Source organism: Gambusia affinis, linkage group LG03 (assembly GCF_019740435.1).
Source record: "Gambusia affinis linkage group LG03, SWU_Gaff_1.0, whole genome shotgun sequence".
Classification (NCBI taxonomy): Eukaryota; Metazoa; Chordata; class Actinopteri; order Cyprinodontiformes; family Poeciliidae; genus Gambusia; species Gambusia affinis.
Genome location: NC_057870.1, coordinates 24,671,160 through 24,684,807, shown reverse-complemented (window position 1 = coordinate 24,684,807; position 13,648 = coordinate 24,671,160). Strand labels below are relative to the sequence as shown.

General features: G+C 38.6%; 1 protein-coding gene across 2 annotated transcripts in view; it reads left to right on the top strand.

Moving 5' to 3' along the window:
• Positions 1 to 12,915, top strand: part of LOC122828815 (phosphatidylinositol 4-kinase alpha-like) — a 32,269-nt gene extending 19,354 nt beyond the window's left edge. Inside the window, exons 30-55 of one of the 2 annotated variants that reach the window (XM_044112739.1) lie at positions 7 to 21; positions 169 to 261; positions 349 to 505; positions 605 to 732; positions 833 to 991; positions 1,664 to 1,815; positions 1,930 to 2,037; positions 2,136 to 2,263; positions 2,470 to 2,586; positions 2,683 to 2,762; positions 2,865 to 3,064; positions 3,246 to 3,336; positions 3,983 to 4,150; positions 4,275 to 4,328; positions 4,421 to 4,541; positions 4,646 to 4,775; positions 8,088 to 8,231; positions 8,329 to 8,399; positions 8,498 to 8,601; positions 8,692 to 8,796; positions 9,780 to 9,905; positions 9,998 to 10,118; positions 10,806 to 10,965; positions 11,198 to 11,287; positions 11,391 to 11,474; positions 11,566 to 12,915. In XM_044112739.1, coding sequence (XP_043968674.1) covers positions 7 to 21; positions 169 to 261; positions 349 to 505; positions 605 to 732; positions 833 to 991; positions 1,664 to 1,815; positions 1,930 to 2,037; positions 2,136 to 2,263; positions 2,470 to 2,586; positions 2,683 to 2,762; positions 2,865 to 3,064; positions 3,246 to 3,336; positions 3,983 to 4,150; positions 4,275 to 4,328; positions 4,421 to 4,541; positions 4,646 to 4,775; positions 8,088 to 8,231; positions 8,329 to 8,399; positions 8,498 to 8,601; positions 8,692 to 8,796; positions 9,780 to 9,905; positions 9,998 to 10,118; positions 10,806 to 10,965; positions 11,198 to 11,287; positions 11,391 to 11,474; positions 11,566 to 11,617 — 2,958 coding nt within the window. In that variant the 3' untranslated portion in view covers positions 11,618 to 12,915. The remainder of the gene's footprint in view (positions 1 to 6; positions 22 to 168; positions 262 to 348; positions 506 to 604; positions 733 to 832; positions 992 to 1,663; positions 1,816 to 1,929; positions 2,038 to 2,135; positions 2,264 to 2,469; positions 2,587 to 2,682; positions 2,763 to 2,864; positions 3,065 to 3,245; positions 3,337 to 3,982; positions 4,151 to 4,274; positions 4,329 to 4,420; positions 4,542 to 4,645; positions 4,776 to 8,087; positions 8,232 to 8,328; positions 8,400 to 8,497; positions 8,602 to 8,691; positions 8,797 to 9,779; positions 9,906 to 9,997; positions 10,119 to 10,805; positions 10,966 to 11,197; positions 11,288 to 11,390; positions 11,475 to 11,565) is intronic. The other variant, XM_044112740.1, reaches the window with a different exon arrangement.
• Positions 12,916 to 13,648: the final 733 nt, after the last annotated feature.

Sequence of the window (13,648 nt, the reverse complement as noted above, 5' to 3'; positions counted from 1 at the left end):
CACTAGGCTGCTTTCCCTCAGGTTGGTCTCAACACTAAATACAGAGAGACAAGGTTTAAGCATTGCACAATAATTTTAACTTAAACTGTTACTGCACAGATGCATGTTTTACTCCACAGGCTTTTCACTGTTTGGTCTTAAGTTTTACAAAGTGTGTTTTCTGTGTAGATCACTCAGCTGACAGAGAGACCAGGGTGTGTGAAGAAGGATTACTCCAACTTTATGGCATCACTTAACCTAAGAAACCGCTACACTGGAGAGGTAAAGATTAACATTTAATTAGTTTCCTGCAGATTTTCTTCAGACTGCATGACTCATTAATCTGTTTGTGGTTTTTATTTTCCTTAGGTGGCTGGTATGATTCAGTTTTCAGAGGCAACTCACAGCAACTCTGACCTTACCAAGTTGGTGATCAGTCAGATGACCAGTGCTCTAGAAAGAAAAGATCCTGAAGCCTTCACACAATGCATGTTCAAGATGGCCGCTCTGCTTATAAATACCAAAAGTGAGTACCAGCTCTCCGCCATTCCGTGTCATAAAATCAAAATATGAGTTTGCAATATGATTTTGTGCTGTCAGTGAGTTAATCTAAGTTGTATTTCAGACTGTGATCCACAGCTGCTGCACCATTTGTGCTGGTCTCCGCTGAAGATGTTTTCAGAGCATGGGATGGAAACTGCTATCGCCTGCTGGGAATGGCTGCTTGCTGCACACAATGGGGTGGAAGTGCCAGTATGTATTTGCTACATATTTTGAAAAAAATATGTCACCAATGTATTGAAAAACGCCTGTGCATCTTTGTGTTTAAATATCGGAATTATTTCCATTTTAGTTCATGCGTGAGATGGCCGGAGTGTGGCAGATGAGCGTGGAGCTGAAGATGGGTTTGTTTTCAGAAACTCAAGCCGGGGCCGGACCCCTGGCTGTCTCAGAGGAAAGCCAGCCTGCACCCTGTGCTCCGGATGTCGTACCTCACTTCCTCTGGATAGAGGTCAGTCAGATGCAATCGTTCAGTTTTTGTCTTTGCTTTTTCGATTTTTCTGTTTTAATTTCACTTGTGTTATGGTAATATTAAAGTAATGTAAAACTGTAGAGAGCACAATTCAAATGTTTATCAGAAATCACATGCTCATACTTTGTTCAACTGCTACCTGACTGAGTATTAGTTCATAGTTTTGGTTTTCACAGACCTTACAAAATAGCCCTACCAAATCGTACAAAAAGTCCTCTTTAGTGTAGAAGTTGTTGCTGTGGGAAGAATACTTAAAACATGCTTTTGCACTCTCAGTAAGGTATTTAAAAAATTTGAAGACTAAAGGTTTACATACTGATAATCTTGAACTTTTCACATTTTGGCAAGTTTTAACTGTAAATGTCAAAGTGTTTTAGCGCTGACTGAAATTTGGATAGTTTTGCTTATTTTTGCATTTCAGTGGCTTTTTTCTCATCCTATTTGCATTCAGAAAGCAGTTGAAAGAATTAAATTAATACAGACACTTTTTAAATGAGCTTCTTGGTTGACCTTTCAAAATATGGAAATGAGAGTATTAGTACATCTGTTCTGAATTGTTTTAAGACGGAAAACGTCCTTGTTAATCCCGTATCTACTGCTGGACTATTTTAATACTGACTCACACCAAACGTTTTCCTGCTCTGCTTTCAGTTTCTGGTGCAGAGATTTGAGATAGCTAAATACAGCAGTGCAGACCAGGTGGAGATCTTCATTTCCATTTTGCAGAGATCTCTTTCACTGAATATTGGAGGATCCAAAAGTAACATGAATCGACACGTTGCTGCCATTGGGCCAAGATTCAGGTATTACTTGATATCATCAAAACAATAAAATGATTTAAATATCACTCTGATTAGTAAAAATACTGAAAAACCACTGAACTATTACGGTATATCATGAACTTTTCTTCCCTTCAGACTGCTGACTTTGGGTTTAACGGTACTACATGCTGATGTTGTGACAAACGCCACTATCAGAAATATGCTGCGAGAAAAGATCTATTCCACAGCCTTTGACTTTTTCAGGTGCAAAAGCATGTATAAAATGATTTTAGAAATCTGTATTTTTGGATTTTAAACTGAATATTTTGTCGTAAAGACCTTTTTCATCTCTTTTTCTGTAGTGTTGCACCCAGATTTCCCACTCAGGCTGATAGGAGGCTCAGAGAGGACATCAGTATAATGATAAAGTTCTATGCCTGCCTGCTGTCTGACAAGAAGTACCTGACTGCCACCCAGCTTGTCCCACCAGGTAGAACATTGACAATGGTCTGGTCTTTCACAGGAAATTAATTAATCATCCATTCAGACACACTGAGAGTTTACTAATATTTCACTCAAGGAATTTTCTTACTAGTCAAATCAGATTTATGGAGAAAAAACCAGCTGCTGCTTTCGATGCTAGTGTTTGTCTAGATTCCCAGGAAATGTCATTGAAAAGTCTATCTGTAATGGCAGTTGCAGATAGCCGGAACAGTCTGGACACAGCTCTTGGTCAGAGGCAGCAGATTGCCCAGGGATGGATCAACACTTACCCCTTGACCTCCGGGATGTCCACCATTTCCAAGAAGTCAGGTGAAACTCTCAGAATACCTTAGTTAAACCTTTCTTCTTATTTTGGTTTACTATAAACATACAGAACACTCGTCTGTTTCCGTCATTCTTTTTTAGGACTCTCTAAAGAAAACAACCGAGGATCCGAGCTGCACAAATATTACATGAAACGCAGGGTTCTGTTACTGGCTTTATTGGTATTCACCTTCATTAACTTTTGTAATTTGTAAATATACTGTTGCAAAGGCAAGTATGGAACCCAGTCCTTGATGATGAAGGGTCTTTATGCTTTTCCCAAGGCTAGTGAGATCGACCGTCTGACGATCTGGTACAACCCATTATCCACTCAGGAGCTCGCCATCACAACAGAGCAGTCAGTGGAAACCAGCATTGCCAACTGGAGGTCCAAATACATCAGTTTGTCAGAAAAACAGGGGAAAGACAACGTCAACATGGCCTGGACTATATCTCCCTACCTGGCTCTGCAGCTGCCTGCCAGGTACACAAATAAACAGAAATTAAACCTCAATAGGTTTAATTAAAAATATGTATTCGTTTTTTATTTGTTTGTAAATATTGAAGTTCAGTTTTTAGAGGGTGAATCCTTTTATTTTTTTAAAGTCTTTATAGTTGCTTCTTCATCAGTGTGTGTGTTCTCAGTTTTGTCTTGTGTGTTTCAGATTTAAAAACTCAAAGTCTATTGTGTCTGAAGTGACACGTCTGGTACGAATGGATCCGACTGCTGTGTGTGATGTTCCTGAAGCAGTAAAGGTTAGCACTTGCCATAAAAATGCGATTCATCTAGATAGTTGTTAATGCATTTGTAGTTAAAAAATAAATTTAAAAAATACCTATTTCTGGCAAAAGCATGCACACCTCTGTTAAAATTTCAAGTTTTGTTTTTTAATTGAGATTATGGGAAAATATTTCAAGGCTTTTCAAACCATTTCCATCTGAATTAACTTCAGATTATATTCTGCTACTGCCATGTTTCACAAGAGATGCAATGTTTTATTTTTATGCCAGAAATTAATGTACCTAATTAACTGATATCTTTATGATGAATCAAGTTAAACAGAGTTTGTAACTTTAAAGTTTTTGATTAAGAGCTGCTCACTGATCTCATAGTTGATATTTTGTTCTAGAAGGTTCCTGTTGTCCTTGTTGTTTTGCTCTGCTTGAACAAACTCTTAATGAGCTCTGTGTTTAAAGAAGAAACAGGGGAGACGGAGACCAGCCATCCCCAAAGAGCTGGATCATTTTCTACATAATTCATTTTGACAATGTATACCTATTTTATTTGTACACACCTAAATGACTCATAAACAGAGCTTCCTCTGGAGGCTTTTCTTTGCACCTTGTTGGCCAAGTGATGTAAATGTTGGCTAAGTTATATTCTTCATACTTTTTCCTTCAGTTCTTGGTGACCTGCCATACAATTGATGCGGATTCCCCAGAACTGTGTCATATCCTGTGCTGGGCCCCAGCAGATCCACCAACTGGACTGTCCTACTTCTCCTCCATGTACCCTCCTCACCCTCTCACAGCCCAGTATGGGGTCAAAGTGCTACGCTCCTTTCCTCCTGTATGCAAATACACACATAAAATATGTACAATTACTATTAGTATTGTAAAAGCTATTTAATTTGTATCGATAAGTCAAAATGGATGCATTAAAAGTATTTTTTTCTCATTTATTTTGTTGTTAGGATGCTATTTTATTTTACATTCCTCAAATTGTTCAAGCTCTTCGGTATGATAAGGTGGGCACTTAATTTTCTGATGTGGCAAATTTATTTAAACTCTTATAGTGTGCTTGCACTCCTAACTTTATCCTGCATACACTTGAATCTAGATGGGCTACGTGAGAGAGTACATCCTGTGGGCCGCTCAGAAGTCTCAGCTGTTAGCTCACCAGTTCATCTGGAACATGAAGACCAACATGTTCCTGGATGAGGAAGGACAACAGAAAGACCGTGAGATATTTATCCAGAATCAACATGAGCACACAAACAACACATCCTGAGGGGTTAAGACTGTAAAAAAACAGTCTGCTTTTTATTTTTGTTTGTTTATTCAGCGGACATTGGGGAGCTGCTGGAAGAGATGGTGGAGGAGATCACTGGATCACTGTCTGGCCCAGCCAAAGACTTTTACCAAAGAGAGTTTGACTTCTTCAACAAGATCACCAATGTGTCCGCCATTATCAAGTAGGAGCACTCTTTAAACCTGAACCTAACTGCATCCTTTTAAAGGCTGGTTTTTTTCTACCCTGAAGCCTCACGTTCCCATTTTCCACTGACTCTACTAGACCCGGTTCTGCTATACTCAGCCCGCTTTGTAAAAGTTTCCATTACTATTTTTTTCAGCCTAATACTTGCTTTTTTAATCGCTGATTGGGAGCAGGGATCATTGAAGCTGAGCAGGACCAAAATGTGACATGAACAGTCCGCAGTTCATTGATTGGCTTAAGGCAGGGGTCTCAAACTCAATTTCCCTGGGGGCCGATGGAGGTAGAGTCTGGGTGAGGCTGGGCCGCATCGGGTTTTCCACAAGAAAAGCTCTTACAAAAACATTCCAATGTTAGCAAATGACTTTATTTTTATTTTTTAAACACAAAATAAGATGAAAAAATAAATAAATTAACAATTCATAAGAAAAAAATTAATCAGTAATAAATAAATAAAATATAATAATAACACAGCAGCTATAGAAGACTAGATAAATGTAATTATTATAATTCAGATTCAAATGGCTGTATTAACAGTTCTTTAACCTTTAACTTTCTGAACATGAATGGAACATTGAGCATAAACTGTTATGAATATAACAGTTTATAAACTGTTTCTTCTGCCTACTTCTTACTGCTAGAGGTCTGGCAGCGCTTCCTCTCGCATAGACAAGCCACATTTGGCTTAAGGGAGGAGGCAGTTGAGACCCTAAGTAGAGCTTGAAGATGCTCGTCAGTAAGTCTGGACCTGTACTTGGACTTATTGAAGTTCAAGGTAGAAGAGCTTTTCGCACAAGTATGTGCTCCCAAAAAGACACATGGTCCGCTTGAACATTTGGGAAAGCTCAGGGAAGCTGGGTGGCAATTCTCTCAAAAATTGCCCAAGCTTGTCTGCTTTTCCACTCACCTCCCTGAACTTGGCTTTGAGTTCAGAGTGGCACTGCGGGTCAATGAGCTCCATTTGAAGCACTGTGATTGGTAAGTTAGTTCAGCTCACACAACACTGAAAAGTGCCAATCATATCAAACTCATGAGCAGTGTTGGCATAGTTACTTTGAAAAAGTAACTTTAATCAGACTACTGGTTACTCCTTGAAAAAGTAACTTAGTTAGATTACTGACTACTTGATTTGGAAAGTAACTAAGTTATATTAAAAGTAACTTTTTAGTTACTTTCACAGGCCTCCTGTGAAAATCTCATTGACCTTTGCCAATACTTTTTTGTAAGTTATTTTATAACGGTAACATCAACAATGTGTCTCCACTGATAAGGTTGAACTGAAGAGGAAATAAAAAACGTGAGTAGTTTGTGTGGTCCACTGTTGTCTGGAAAACTCTAAGAAGGATTTTAAAGCCCCCCCCCCCCCCTTCCCCCCCAGCCTCCAGGTTCTGCGTTACGGCCCTGCATTTGGTGTCACTGCGCACAGAGCTCCTCCTGCAGCTCACAGCTCAGATGGCTGCACAGATTTGCGACACTTATCTTAGTATTAATAATTAGAATTAAGTTGCCATTATAATTATTTAAAACTCCGGACACGTTCATTCGTGGCTGTTTTCACGTTTATTGCGCTGTTCATATTGGTCTCAATATTTGTAGTTTTCTGGAGCGCAACGCGAAGCTCGACGTCATTCAGAGGTAATATATTAACTTGACATTAACAAAGACACAGCGGGACGGATCATCTGAGAAATGATGAACAGGGAGAGATGGAATAAGACTACCTTAATGACGAACAAATTCTGGGATTTAGCTATTATGAGTCTCTGCTTATTTCCAAACCCAAATGAGCAACTTCACGTTCAAAAACGAGCCCAAAAAAGCGCAACCCGCCGCTCATTAAATCGGCAAGCGACTTTAAAAAATGAAGCCCAAAGCCGCTTATAATAATCGGACTTGGCAGCAGAATCTCAAAATAGTTCCAGTTTTTCCACCAACAAAATGCGCATCTCCCTCCATTGTTTACATTTCCGTCGCATAGAGACGTCGGTCACTCGACAAGACGAGTAGAGGAAATACGATTAAATTACAAAAGAAGATAGTAACGCAAAAATGATTTTGATAAGTAACTGTAGTCTGACTACTGGATTTGAAATAGCAACGCGTTAGATTACTCGTTACTGAAAAAAGTGGTCCGACGTCAGTAACGCGTTACAAATTAACGCGTTACTGACATCACTGCCCGCGGGCCACACTAACATTAAACTTTCATATTAAGGTGGGGGCCACAAACTATCGTCCCGAGGGCCGCAGTTGGCCCGCGGGCCGCGAGTCTGAGACCCCTGGCTTAAGGGATGAGGAAAAAATGAGGTTTTTACTGTTGTAGCACAGGAAAAAAGCATAATAAGACTTAAAAGTGGCAATAATAGCATTTACAACCACAATGGAAGGAGTGGGCAAAACTGATGTATAATGTTACTATTTACAAAAACACCACCATCATGAAATGTCTCATGTAAATAGTACTTATTGGTACAAAAAAGGTCCTTGACATACATTTCTTTGCAAAGTTCTAATGACGACTGACATTCAAAAAATTGTGAAGCTCTTTTTCTTTTTTAAAATTATTCCAACTTACTATTTTTTATAATTCCCGTAACACTCCTAACTTTATTCTCTATTCATTTGAATGTATAAAGGACATACATTCAAGTGTATATCCTTTATATCCTTAGTATTTAACCATTTTTCCTGGTTAAATACTGTCTTAGGTCATGGTACCAATACATACATTTCTAGTCAAACTTACTGACAGAGAGTGAATCATAAAGAATGCTGATCTTCTCTTTTAGTCTTAAAGTTACTAGTGAGTAGTTTTTGTTAAGGAGAACACGGCAGGAAATCTGTTGAGGTTTATGATGCGTTTTCCCAATGGCAAAGGTGTTTTGTTTCACTTCCTGCCTCTGAATCCCTTTGTTGTTCATTAATTTAGTGACTATTTGCTCCTCTGTCATTTTCATTATCTATTGCCCTGGAAAACACTTTGCTGTGTTACCATATGTCAGTGAATATGTGGAGCCGATGAGCTGGTTTCTGAGAGAAGGTGTTCTGTCAGCTCACAAGAGACGGAAAGTTTTCCCTCTGCCCTCATTACAGCACTAATTGCAACAACAGGGGAAGCCTCCACTCAGTATTAGTGACTCTCCTCTGTGACTTACATCAGAAGAACGCTGTCACTTGTGGTCTGAAGTTGTTTAGTTTGATGCCCATAGAGCTCAGTAGTCTAAGTAACAAACATTCAAACACAACGATTGGAAAACTTGTTTTTAACTTGTTTTTGTTTGTCTTTGTTTAGACCTATTCCTAAAGGGGAAGAGAGGAAGAAGGCCTGTCTGGAGGCATTGGCGCAGATTAAAGTCCAGTGTGGCTGTTACCTTCCCAGTAACCCTGAGGCCATAGTTTTGGACATAGATTATAAGTCCGGTACTCCCATGCAGAGGTGGGCCTCCAAATCAACTCAAATGATCCGAATTAGCAAATTATCTTTGTATGTAAAATGTTTAAAAATAATTTCTCCCTTTTGCACCTTTACTCAGCGCTGCCAAAGCACCGTACTTGGCCAGGTTCAAAGTTAAGAGATGTAGAGTGAGTGAGCTAGAAAAAGAAGGTACTGTTGTTTAAACAAAGTTTTCAACTTTGTGTGATAAATTGCCCAGAATGTGTAAAGATTTATATATTCTCAATATTTTGAACAACTTCCTTCAGGTCTTCGGTGCCATTCACGTTCTGAGGACGGGACGGACGCTGAGGAAGAGGCCAGCACTTCCTGGCAGGCGGCAATCTTCAAAGTTGGAGATGACTGCAGACAGGTCTCGATTTTGCTCACATCAACCCTCCCTGACGTCATCTTTTAACAAATGATCTTTTTCTTACTATTTTGTTTGTTTGTGTGTTTTCAGGACATGTTGGCTCTGCAGATCATCTCCCTGTTCAAGAACATCTTCCAGATGGTGGGGCTGGATCTCTATGTATTTCCGTACAGAGTGGTCGCCACAGCACCTGGAGTAAGACTTTACTCTTCCTGACACTAAGAAGTTGAAAAATATCTCAAAATTTGTACCTGTAGGCAAAGGGAGTATAGAATAACTAGTTCAAATTAATTGTACAAAAGCTTTCAAGAACTAAAACGTGCTAACTCAAAATCCTCATAAAATAAAGAATACCAACTCACGTAGGGTTCCTATAAAGTCTAAAATGGTGTGTTATTACCTACCGTTTTATTTATTTTATTTCTAAAAAGAAAATAAATAATAGGAAAAATATTTGACAGATACTTTATACCCTGTCACGTTGTCTAAAAGATACACACATACATGCACACATTGTCTTGTTTTAGCAGGTTAAAAGCATCACTATTTTACATGTTTATTAACTTTAAATTTAAAGTGAATTTCTCAATGTAACTTTGAAATCCAGTTTAAGGGGCTGGAAATTGTGGCGCTAATATGAAAAATGTGCATGATCCCTATTTACTTAGTTACTACAGAGTAGACCTTAAATAGAAACTACAAACTATTGAATTCATCCATTCATTTTCTTACGGCTTGTCCCAAGTGGAGTCATGAGGGTTGCTGGTGCCAATCTCCAGCTAACATTCCTGGCGAAAGGCGGGGTCACCCTGGACAGGTTGCCAGTCTGTCGCAGGGCAACACAGAGACAGACAGGACACACAACCATGCACGCACACACTCACACCTAGAGAGAATTTAGAGAGACCAATTTACCTAACAGTCATGTTTTTGGACTGTGGGATGAAGCCAGAGAACCCGGAGAGAACCCACTATGCACAGGGAGAACATGCAAACTTCATGCAGAAAGACCCCTGGCCAGGAATCGGACCCAGGACCTTCTTGCTGCAAGGCAACAGTGCCACCACTTCGCCACTTTGCAGCCCACCTATTAAATTCAAGTGTTAAATTATGAAGTTATGAACATACTTTCTGTAATTCAACCTTTTTAAACATATGTGATATCTCTGCTTTCTTAGTGTGGAGTGATTGAGTGCATCCCAGACTGTAAGTCTCGGGACCAACTGGGCCGACAGACCGACTTTGGCATGTACGATTACTTCAGGAATCAATATGGAGACGAATCCACACTCGCATTTCAGAAGGTAAACTCACACAGGCTTCCTGACATTATTCATCCAAACGTTCCTGACGCCGCAATATAAACTGTCATCCCCATTAACGTTTGTCTTTCCAGGCACGATATAACTTTATCCGCAGTATGGCAGCGTACAGCTTGCTGCTCTTCCTGCTGCAGATAAAAGACAGACACAACGGCAACATCATGCTGGACAGCCAGGGCCATCTCATTCACATTGGTGGGGACCTCTGAAGCACCTTTTTTGTTGTCGTCTCTCTGGAATGTTTTTTCAAGAGTTTCGCACAACATTTTTGCATGGAAAGGAAACTTTAAAAAGTCTGGCAACATTTGCAAAATGTAAAGAGCCTTTCACATACATTGGTACTCCTGGTGGAGATGTGTAAAAAAAAAAAGAACCTTAAAATATGTTTATTTTTGATTTTGATTTATATAGCAGTTTCAAATTTCTTGCTGCAGTTCTGTCAGTGAGTCTGAGTTTTTTCTTTTCTTTTGTTAACACACATCTTCCCTAATTAAATCCCATGTTCTCTCGGCTTTTTTATTATAACAAAAATAAAGCCGCTGACATATTTATACATCTGGGAAACAAGAAATGATAAGTTGCCAATTAAATATGTCTAGAAAATGAGCGCTTTAAAAAGTAAAGTATATATTGAAGTATAGTATAATAATATGTATCAGCTAAATTTTTTCTAGAAATTGTTGGGCGTCACTAATTATAGCTACAATGGAAAAAAAATCTTTGAGTGTATAGTTATTCCCTCTATTTAATCTTTTGTCAATATTTATAGCTGTTTTAAAGTAGCCTCATGTGTATTTATAGTGGCAAAATATTAGGTTATTGTCTTGCACTAGCTAGTCCCAACCTTTAACCATCACGTTTGTGGCTGTTTATGCCTTTTAGACTTTGGGTTCATGTTTGAAAGTTCTCCTGGAGGAAATCTTGGCTGGGAACCAGATATCAAGCTGACGGATGAGATGGTGATGATCATGGGTGGGAAGATGGAGGCGACACCTTTCAAGTGGTTCATGGAGATGTGTGTGAGGGGATACTTGGCTGTGAGGTGAGCTTGCAAAGAGCCTGAAGCCCATCTTTAGTCCCCAATCTCAGGAGGACTGATAAAAAACGGGCAATGTTTAATTAATCTGATAAATATCAGGAACCAACTTGTGGCTTCTTGTAATGAGATTGCCCATCACCTAGGGAGCATTACCAACCTAGAGTAACTGCTTACTGCACAGTGAGATATTTTTGAAATAATTATAATAATAATTAATTTTCCTGTATTGATTCAGGCCCTACATGGACGCAGTGGTCTCTTTAGTAAATCTCATGCTGGACACAGGACTTCCCTGCTTCAGAGGGCAGACCATCAAACTACTCACGTGAGTTTCGCTCGACTTTTGGTGATTTAGTGGTTCTGAATGAACATACTAGTGTTTAAAATGCCATTAGCTGTTGTTGCTTACAATGTTTCTGCACATATAGTCAACGATTCAACCCTGGTTTGAGTGAGAAAGATGCAGCGTCCTTCATCATTAAAGTCATCCAGAACTGCTTCCTCAGCAACAGGTCAGTGAATTTCATCCACGTTTCATTCTTTAATGTTAAATTCCAGAATTGTTTTTTTTTTCCTGACCGATTCCTCTTTTTTTTTGTACAGGAGCCGAACGTATGATATGCTCCAATACTACCAAAACCAGATCCCATACTAAACGTCAGTGCCTGAGCATGTGCGTCTCTTGGCTGGTACATAATGCGTGTGCCTTTTGTTGAATTCCTGTCTGGAAATTGTAACTTGGCTGTTTTGGCTGGTTGTTGGATATTGTCCTTAGTGTTTGCTTTATCATCCTTTATTTATTGTGTTATTTGGAAATCAGTCTTACTCTTAATTATTGTACGGTTGCACTAGCATCTTGACTTCTGTGTATTTCAACGAGTATCTCTCGTTAATCTGCACGTTCAGTAAATACTTTGTAGAGTTTGTGCCAAGTTGTACTATTTGTGAATGTGGCTTCTGAAGATCTTAGTTGGGGTTTGGAATTTGACTGTAAGTGGATATTTTATGGTAACAGAAGTAAACCCGTACCAGTTCTGACCAATGTGGCCTATTCAGTCATTCTGTACTACATCCTGACTGTACCACTGTGCTTCTCTTGTTAATGGACCAGGTGGAGTTATTTGACCCGTGCCATGTGTTTTTACAGAAAGACTTGACTGTATCTGCATGGGTGTCGCAGTGTATTTTGGAGTTTTTCATATTTTCCATTCCAACGGGTGAAACAATGCACGCAAGTTCTGGAAAACAACAAGACTGACTTGTAAATATGTATCTTTGCCAAAGTATGGGAAGGAGAAGATGGTGCACTGAAAGCAAAGTTTTTTGTTGTCTGTGGGACAATGTTATGGTACATTTTTAATGTTGGGCAGTTGCACAAAGTTAAATGTTAATTACCATTTAGCTTGTGTCCAATGTGGCTTCTGGCAGAATTTGCTTTTGGTAATTCAGATGGCTGTGCCTCATGTCAAATATGGTTAATTTAATTTCTTGATTGTTACTGGTTGTAAAAACAAACCTCCTCTTTGTATATTTATATCCATGATCCATTTTCTGTCTCCTTTTCTATTTTCTTGCCTTTTGAATGAGAATGCCGATATGAAATTAAATAAAGTTCTATTAACTAAAAAAACAATTTTCTATGTTCCAACATAAATCTTAAATAGGACATCTGGTAGTAGATTTAGTTTAAAATCTATTTTGATTTTACAAACTTAGGTCAAATACACCTGACATTTAAGAAATATGTTGACATACCAGAGTTGGAGAATAATCCACGTTACCTGTCCTGAATTTCTATTTTAAGTTAAAGGTTTAAATGCAACATTGTTCAAGTAAAATGTTCTTGCTATTTATGAGTTTATGGAACAAAGGGGAAAGAAGGAAAATGAAACAAATTTTGACGCAAGTCTGTATGTAAAATAAAACTGTTCAAAGTAAAAAAAAAAAAAAAAACTAAAAACACAATCTTAAATTGAAATGAAAAACAACTGTAATTTCTTACATTATTTCTTAGTTTGATTCAGTTTATTCATGAGTTTCGCCAAATATCATCAAGACAAAGTAAACGGACCCAATTTATATCCAATTTTCCAGAATCAAACTGGTCCAAGTTAATTTCAAATGAGTTCAGTTTATTCCAGCCCTGTTCTGATTCACTCGGGTGACAATTTAAAGCCAGATGGTAAAATTTTATCCAGCTTAGGAACTATTTCAGATTGCATCTTGTTATTGGCTTTGCCACTGTAGGAGTGTCTTGTAATCCATGTAATTATAGTAAAGTTTAACATTTTATCTATGAATGCATTCCCTCAATTAGTCTGTGTAAATAACATGTTGATTTATGCTATTTAGTTTATTGGTTGAAGTGTAATAAATCAACTCAATATATAGTGCTGTTGCACTATGGTTATTGTAAGTTTCCATCCACCAGAGGGCAGCATGTGACGTCACTCTGCGTCGAACTCTTAATTGCCTTTCTTGACTGATCGGAGGATAATGGCACTTACTCGATCAATCAGTCAATACGCTGCCTGTCTTCTACATTATTAATCCTTGTGCTTTGAGGTTGTTGCTTTTCACTACCTGGAAAAATAAAACTAAAGCAGAGGCAAAAACACTCATAGCTGAGGATGATCTTGATGCCATTGGATGCTTCTCTTAGGTACACAGAGATACAGAGTCTGAA